Genomic DNA, 9,392 nt, shown 5'->3' on the forward strand with positions numbered 1-9,392 from the left:
CCACTGCCCTTATTGGGAACAATGAAGTAGGGGCTGTAAAAGCCGCTCTTCACGTCGGTTGGAGGGACAGGCTCTGTCGCGCCCTTCTGGAGAAGGACGGCGATCTCCGCACGCAGGATGGCGGCGTTCTTGCTCTTCACCAACATGAAGAGAATGCCGTGGAACCGCGGCAGGCACCTGGTGAATTGAATCGCGTAACCGATTCCGATGGTGCTGGCCAACCAGTGCGACGTGTTGGGCAGTGATAGCCACGCGTCTAAACTCCGGGCGAGGGGCACTAAGGGAAGGACCGCATCTGACGTTCCTGGGGGTGTGGCCTCGCGGCGGGGAGAAGCAAGGGGAGCCGTATCGAGGAGCAGGGCTGCGTGTGAACTTACCTTGTTCCATGTGTCCGGCATCAGGCGTGTCGGCGACCGAGGAGGAAGGCCTCTCGGGGCGTCCTCAAGAATCGTTGCTGGCGGCCAGCCAGAGACATGGTTGTGGAGCAGCTGGGCAAGTTCATCGTGCTTAAGCTGTTCCCGTCCGGCACTCGGTGGCCATGGGGACGGTGACTGTCAATGGCGGGGGTCTAACCAGCCCAAGTGGGGTGCGGCGAACAGAAAAGAAGGGAACAAAGGATTTACCTCTCGGCTCTCTGACGGGGGAGGGAGTGGTCTGTATACCAGCTTCCGGTTCGTCTCCTCACGCTTGGGAGCCCTTTTAGGGGTCTTGCTGGCCGACCGAGAGGTGGGGGGCATCTACGCCATGGACGAGTGTTAGGCTCGAGCTGGGGCGGAGCCGGTTGTGTCACCGCAGGGGAGCGCGCTAGGTGGACAGACGGGGTACGCACTCTTGAACTGGCTGGGGCAAGATATGGCCTCTGCCTGTTGCTTCACCACCGAGAACTGCTGGGCGAAGTCCTCGACGGTGTCGCCAAAGAGGCCGGCCTGGGAGATGGGGGCATTGAGGTTCAGCCAGAGGTGGCATTCCTGAACCATGAGTGTGGACATTGTCTGGCTGATTACACGCGCTGTGACCTTCGTCGCTAGGAGGGCTAGGGCGGTCGCCGAGTGCTGTTCTTGCAGCACATCGGGAACAGAACTACCCTTGTGCAGATCTTTTAGCGCCTTGGCCTGGTGGACTTGAATAAGGGTCATGGCATGCAGGGCAGAAGCGGCCTGACTGGAGCACTGTAGGCTTTCGTCGCCAGAGATGACGTTATCCTACAGGCTCGGGAAGGGAGTGCCGGCCGATTCCACCAGGTGGCGGCGGTCAGTGGGCACAGGTGTGCCGCGATCGCCTTATCCACTAGGGGAATCATGGCATAACCCTCGGTCGCCCCACCGACGGACGAGCTGAAGGATCGGGTCTGGGCAGCGAAAGGTGCCCTCCACGATCGCGTCAACTCATCATGCACTTCCGGGAAGAAAAGAACCGGGGGAGGGCGGGGCCATGAGCGACGCGCCGACCCAAAGAACCAATCATCCAGCCACGAGTGGTCAGGGGAGGGGTTCCACTTAAGCCCAACACTTGCGGCAGCCCAGGAAAGCATGGCAGTGAGTTCAGCTTCCGCCTCAAACCGGGCTGCCACACCCGAAGGCGGCAGTCCGGTCAAGTCTTCCGCATCTGACACTGCCAGGACCTCCTATGCACTAATCGACATCTCATACGGGTCTTGGGCTCTGGGGAGATATTAGGCTGGCACAGCTGGCGACCTGCCTGTGTCACCCCAGAGGGGGACGGAAGCCAGCGAGCACGCCGTGGGATGGGCAGTCCGTGGGGAATTACCCAGCGGAGCCTTACTCAGTGAAGCCCGTACAACATCTCGAGCATCCATCAGTACCGTACCCGTAGGACAGCTGAGGAGGCGCTGCTCTCGCAATGAGGGCATGAACCATCCACTAACGCTTCCACTCTTATAGAGAAAATGAATCTCTTTCAGTAGAGCTGTCGAAGCGCCCAGGGGTGTAATCTGCAGCGGAGTGCAGATGAAGATAGACCGCTGTAAAGCGCCGTAGATCCAACATTAATTTGCTTCTGAAGGAGAGAAGGTGGTGAGGAGCAGACGACTCCGCAAGCTGTAGTGCGACCGCTTTGCTCCGAAGAAAAAATCTGAATGAATTAATATGCTCTCCTCCTTTATATCCGTATGTCGGGGAGCGGCATGCAAATTCAGCTCGCCAATTCTTTTACTTCTCATTGGCCTTTTCTGAAAGATCTGAAGGTGTGTTGGTCTCTCAAGATCGACCCCTAGTGTCACTTCATCGACACAACGTCAAGTGAGTGACAGAAGGGGAATTTCTGACTTCAACAGTATCTAGTCATCTTTATGGTGGTGTAATAGTGGTGTTATTTATCTGAGGAAAAGGAGATCGCCACTCTTAAGGCCTGGAATGGCCAGCTTGTCAAACAGGTTTCAGTTTACTTTTACAGTGTAATGTAAAGTGTTTGGCTCTTGTAATGAACTGTGATTCTGTTCTTCCTGGAGCTGTTACTAGATTAGTGGATCAGAGAAAATGAAGAAAATTGAAATTATTGGCTTTAAAATTAACTGCTGTCAAAACTCCCAAGCCTTGATCAGTTGTTCACTTTATCGTATCAACAGAGGATACTTATAAAAGGAAGAACATAAGTTTGACCATTTCACTAAGTGAAAGTACTGTACTAAATACTGTGATCAAGTACTGTGAAGAATGACTGTAACTGTTGTAACGGTCTTTACAGGTTGAATGAGCATAAGATATAAAAGAGAGCACAGAGAAACTTCATCATTTACATAAAGCTAAATGAATCAAGTGTTGTAACAGCAGGTGTATCCTGTGAGTCACGGCAGAAAATCTCCACAGCTCACTGCATCTGCTAGAAGAGAAACTTCAACAATGATGAACTATAGTGATATTAGTTTTATTAAGATGATGCTTAAAAACAGCAACTAGCAAAATAAACCCATTTACTGTATAATTAATAGCAATTTACATGAAACAATTGAGAAGATAATCACATTCTTTTAATGCCATTTGGAGCTTTTACTTTTCTTATAGATTATACATGAACTTATCTGTAACTCTCACAATGTTTATAACTTTTAAAGAAAAAAACTGCACAAGAAACTAATTGTTTAATTTTTGACTATTCTATATTGAAAAACACATACTAAAATTTCAATGACCAACTCTCATTAACTAACACTAGTTTATTTACTGATCATGTGATCCATCTCCATCTCTAACTGTCATTCAATACTGCTGCCCACTGAATTACCACAATAACACTAGTGTAGTTTTGATATTTTAAATCACAAATTTCTTTTCAATGGATGAAATAGTAGTAGTTTTTTTCATATGCTCTTCTGAAACTTAGATACTTTGTTTAGAATAGTACAACATATAAATGTAAATTATACATGAATTTAACGTTATAACTTAATATAATTAAATACATCTAAATATCTTGTGTGAAGACTTAGAACATAATTCAGTCAATAAAGTGTTTGAATATGCCGTTTATTATTATTCATGAAGCACACTAATGTACATGGATCTCCTTTACAAAGCAATAAACCAAATGTTTTATGCTATTAAGATATGTTCTTTATATTAATTACTGCAAATATTATTACTCACTATCACAAAAATCAAGAAAAGATAAAAACTTCTTTGTTTTCAGTCACTGCAGTGAGATTTCTTGATGTTTCTGGTAGTGACTCTTGAGCCGACAGTCACTTCACATGTCAGATCTTTGTCTTTCTCCCACTCTGATCTCTCAATGGTGAAATAACTGCTCATTTTGAATTTCTCATTAGACTGTTGTTCAGCAGAGCTAGTGAAGACGCCATCAGTAACTGAGATCCCATTCACAAGCCAACGCACATCAGCAAAACCCATGGCCATATCATTGATCAGACACACCAGAGTGATTTTACTGGAGCTCTGATCTTCAGTGGATGGGAGGATGTTCACAACAGGAGGAGGAACAGCAGAATCTACACAATTACACAACAAGATTTACACTTTTATAAGAAATGAGGTTAACTTGACTGTGACACATTTGAAATATTAAACAATAATTCTGAATTTCACATTTCTCCATATAAACAATGAACATCAATCTTTTATTTAGTAATTTAATACAAAATTTAAGAACAGTATTTTTTCTTTTATTTAGTTTTAAATATTATTATTTATATCTTACAAAATACAGAAAATAATCTTTTGCAATTTTAATATAAATGCACAGCATCTCCATCTCTTTGACAACAAATATAACTTGCAATTTAACAGCCAGTTAGTGCTGTATAATGTAGAATATATAAATATACTTATTCACAGATTAATAAAACATCTTCAGAAATCAGAACCAGACCTTTTCTATCAAAAACATTCAACGGTACTTCTGCTTAATCGAAACCTCTAAATACAAATCAAATATTTTATAGAGCTGCATATAATATAAAAACAGTTATAAAACACATTTAATTGTAAGTTAAAAGCTTTTTAGTGTTTTTAATATCTTTTCAGGTTAGTTACTGGAGGATGGATAAAAATGACTAAATTGAAATTTACGTGTGGAGCATTTAACAGAAAATAAATGACAAGCAGGCTAAACTTTAAAAGGATTGTTTTTTATATATTTACAAAGAAGTGTAGACATTTAATACAGTGAAAATATTACAAATGTAATAATAATACAAAGATTACTCACCAGTCACCATCAGTTTTGTTCCTTGTCCGAATACCACACTGATACATTTCATATGTTCAGCCGTACAAAAACCTCCTCAGTGTCTGAAGAGACACAAACAGAGAAACTCAAACTCAACTTCATCTGTGAATTAAAGTAAACTCATTATAATTGTGTGTTAGATAAACAAGTCAACACATTAAAAGCACACTGGTATACATTTTAATAATCATTTCCTTACATTGATAAATATTTTTGTTTGAAGTTTTAAATACAGATATACATATGTTGTTCATTTTATTCTTCAGACAGTATTTCATGTATCTACAGTTTACTATATATATATATATATATATATATTTACAGTATATACACACAGTATCTATTTTTTTATTTATTTGTTTACCCTGAGTAATAATGCTGTAAATGTCCAATAACTGTATTGTAACAAAGCGATGTGCCTATACAGAAATTATCTTTCAAATGTCTTTGGTTTGTGGTGGTTTGAGGGTGAAATAATGCCACGACTAGTAGAATTTGACTCAACTAATTGGCTCGATTATTTGATAATTAAAAATCAGTATTTATTGTTTTTATTTATTCATATGAAAATATCAATCAATGAATTTACACTCACCTAAAGGATTATTAGGAACACCATACTAATACTGTGTTTGACCCCCTTTCGCCTTCAGAACTGCCTTAATTCTACGTGGCATTGATTCAACAAGGTGCTGAAAGCATTCTTTAGAAATGTTGGCCCATATTGATAGGATAGCATCTTGCAGTTGATGGAGATTTGTGGGATGCACATCCAGGGCACGCAGCTCCGTTCCACCACATCCCAAAGATGCTCTATTGGGTTGAGATCTGGTGACTGTGGGGGCCATTTTAGTACAGTGAACTCATTGTCATGTTCAAGAAACCAATTTGAAATGATTCGAGCTTTGTGACATGGTGCATTATCCTGCTGGAAGTAGCCATCAGAGGATGGGTACATGGTGGCCATAAAGGGATGGACATGGTCAGAAACAATGCTCAGGTAGGCCGTGGCATTTAAGCGATGCCCAATTGGCACTAAGGGGCCTAAAGTGTGCCAAGAAAACATCCCCACACCATTACACCACCACCACCAGCCTGCACAGTGGTAACAAGGCATGATGGATCCATGTTCTCATTCTGTTTACGCCAAATTCTGACTCTACCATCTGAATGTCTCAACAGAAATCGAGACTCATCAGACCAGGCAACATTTTTCCAGTCTTCAACTGTCCAATTTTGGTGAGCTCTTGCAAATTGTAGCCTCTTTTTCCTATTTGTAGTGGAGATGAGTGGTACCCGGTGGGGTCTTCTGCTGTTGTAGCCCATCCGCCTCAAGGTTGTGCGTGTTGTGGCTTCACAAATGCTTTGCTGCATACCTCGGTTGTAGCAGTGGTTATTTCAGGCAAAGTTGCTCTTCTATCAGCTTGAATCAGTCGGCCCATTCTCCTCTGACCTCTAGCATCAACAAGGCATTTTTAGCCCACAGGACTGCCGCATACTGGATGTTTTCCCTTTTCACACCATTCTTTGTAAACCCTAGAAATGGTTGTGCGTGAAAATCCAGTAACTGAGCAGATTGTGAAATACTCAGACCGGCCCGTCTGGCACCAACAACCATGCCAGCTCAAAATTGCTTAAATCACCTTTCTTTCCCATTCTGACATTCAGTTTGGAGTTCAGGAGATTGTCTTGACCAGGACCACACCCCTAAATGCATTGAAGCAACTGCCATGTGATTGGTTGATTAGATAATTGCATTAATGAGAAATTGAACAGGTGTTCCTAATAATCCTTTAGGTGAGTGTATGAGAATGAAATTGAACTCTGATTCCAGAATAATCTATTAAACACTGTTGGAGAAGTGTCGTGTAGACATCAGAAGAGCTGTGAGAATGATACAATCTACACAAACTGAAGAGTTGCACTTGACATTTGTTGATTTGTTTAGATATTTTTTATAATGGCCCGATCTTTTTAACATTATTACCGTGTGATACTTTTTTCCTGTTGTATTTTAGCAGTGAATGTGAGCAGTGAGGAGGTTTTTGTCATGGTGTGATTCACTGTGATACCTCCTCTTTAACAGAATGATCCCAAGTGTGACAGTAATAAACTGCTGAATCTCCAATCTCAACATTATTAATGATCAAACTATAATCTGATTTAGATGAATATGTTGATGTGAATTTAGGAGCAGAGAAACCAGATCCATAATAAACTGAGCTCCAGCCATGATAAAATCCTAACACAAACTGAGGAATTCCTCCTGGAGTCTGTTTATACCATATAGATTTATCAGTAACTGTTCCCAGATTACAGTTGAGAGTGACTTTCTGTCCTTTATTCACTGTGAGAACTGGAGGATCCTGAGTCACTACAGTCACACCACTGACACCTGCAGAATAAAAACAACCTTTATATGAGACAGTTTAAAGATGCCATTAAAAGTGAGATGAGATATTGTGAACACTTACAGGTGAGAAGAGTGCAGAAAGTGCAGAATATTTTCATCATCTTGTGATTTGGTGTGTGTTGAGTGTAAAGATGAGCAGTGCTGTAGAATAATGCTGAGATGAACAGAGAGAGAAACTTTAAGACAGTAAAGAGCTCTGGGAGGGAGGAGCCACTAAAACACTAAAGACCCGCCTACATCACAACAATATACTGCACACATCTCATTGCCACTTTCACATGTCTAACTGCAGATTTATTGATCATATGAGTCTAATGTATGTAGCAAATTAAATTGAAGTTGATAGTTTTCTATGAAATGTACAGTACTTATATAATGTTGAGAAAAAAGTTGTTAGAATGTTAATATGGTGATCATTTATATAATTAAAAGCAATATTTGTTTACTATTTCACAATTTCAAACAAAATTGTAATTTTAGTCTCAACTAATGTGTCATGTATCGAATCTATGTTTATTTTATTTTGTAGTTCTTGTGTTCTTGTTTCCTCTTTTAAAAGTGTATTAGTCCCAGCTAAGGCTACACTTAGTCCCTCATCCCTCCTGCTCATTTAGACTCATCATTTTACAGTATTTACAGTATGTTTCTGTAACCCTTAAATACATACCTCAGGTCTTTAGACACAGGACCTCATTTCTGCCACTGTCCCTCGTCCTTTATTTTGTGCCCAAACCTCTTTAGTATTCCTCAATCTATCTGAGAAAATACTTGTGTATCTTTTGTGTAGCTCAGTATGTGTTTGACAGCCAGTTGCGTCTCGTGAAATTTCAGTGTGAAAATAATGAATTCTGTACTAGATTTGTTGTGATTGTTGCATTTTCTCTTTGATTTATAAAATAAAACATCAACATATATTTGATCATTTTCTAATTGTCTTGAAAATATTTTTTCAGGGCATTTTGTCGATCCATTTGTGATGATAGAAATGCCGGGTCTCTAAAGACCCAAATATGTTATTTAGTGAAATTCACATGCATTTAACACTGAAATATATATAATATATATGAAGATTGTTTCTTTTGTTGTTGTTTATTAGAGATGGACTATGATGCATTATTAATTTTATTTTGTTCTGTCTGATTCATTGTACGTGACCTTTTTCATGTTATTTTCAAAGACATACTGTATGTTGAGCTGCTGGTTGTGTGTTGGGGAGGCATGTTCACAGAGGTTCAGCTCTCTCTTCTGCACTTATATATATAATAACTTTTATTTTATTCACATTATATAATGGAACTGAAATGATTCAAACAGACATTCATCAAGATGTTTACATTTTGTCTGGATGTAAAGTGCATTTATTTGGACTGGCTGAATTTAAACCGTCCATCAAAACATGAATTTTAAGAATCCTGGCTATTATATGAATGAAACAATAATTATAAACATTGTGCATATCTTACATTGAATATGAATGAAAGAACTTGAGATGAAGAGGTTTTTCATGTTGTGTAAAAGCAGAAGTGAATGTGAGCAGTGAGAAGGTTTTTGTCATGGTGTGAATCACTGTGATACCCCCTCATTAACAGAGCTGTCCCATGTGCCACAGTAATACACTGCCGAATCTCCAATCTCAACATTATTGATTATCAGCTGATAGTCAATATTTGATTTGGTTTTAGATGTGAAGCGGTTGGAGGGAAAACTGTCACCGTACTGGTCAGGAGAACTGAGTGGATGATAGAATCTCAACACAAACTGAGGAGCTGCATTTGGAAGCTGTTTATACCAGTAGACATAGTTTTCATGTTTTGCAATATTACAGTCCATGATGACAGAGTTTCCCTTTTGTTCTGTCAGTACTGAAGGTTTTTGTGTGAGTACTTTAACAGAACTGACACCTGCAAATTGATAAGAAATGTGAAAAATCTTCATTTCATCCCCGTGACTCTGAGAGAAGAACATGTGAAGAGTGAAATGTGTAACTTACATGACAGAACAGTGAGGAGAGTGTAGAATATGATCAGCATCTTGTCTGTATGATGAGCAGTTTGAGTTTAGTGGAGAGATGAAGAGAATAAGAGACGATCACATGAGACTCATAAAGACAACATGAGGAAGAGAAACTCTGAAAGAGGAGGAGTCATCACAATTCAGCCAATCATTTCATCCTTACAATAAAAATTATATTATTTAATAAACAGCTTTAACATTCTTAATTATTTTAGACATGAAACATAATTTTGCTGATCATTCTACAAAAATGTATGTTGACTTA

At 40.2% G+C, this 9,392-nt stretch overlaps 1 protein-coding gene across 1 annotated transcript; it reads right to left on the reverse strand.

Annotated features, from left to right (window-relative positions):
* Positions 1-3,061: 3,061 nt before the first annotated feature.
* Positions 3,062-9,169, reverse strand: LOC127653412 (immunoglobulin kappa light chain-like). Its single transcript, XM_052140095.1, has 4 exons — positions 9,105-9,169; positions 8,686-9,015; positions 4,681-4,710; positions 3,062-3,961 (listed from the first exon to the last, which is right to left on the reverse strand). Exons 1-4 carry the CDS (start codon positions 9,142-9,144, stop codon positions 3,642-3,644), a joined length of 720 nt encoding a protein of 239 aa, XP_051996055.1. The 5' UTR covers positions 9,145-9,169; the 3' UTR covers positions 3,062-3,641.
* Positions 9,170-9,392: the final 223 nt, after the last annotated feature.

Source organism: Xyrauchen texanus, chromosome 12, assembly GCF_025860055.1.
Source record: "Xyrauchen texanus isolate HMW12.3.18 chromosome 12, RBS_HiC_50CHRs, whole genome shotgun sequence".
In the NCBI taxonomy this organism is placed as follows: domain Eukaryota; kingdom Metazoa; phylum Chordata; class Actinopteri; order Cypriniformes; family Catostomidae; genus Xyrauchen; species Xyrauchen texanus.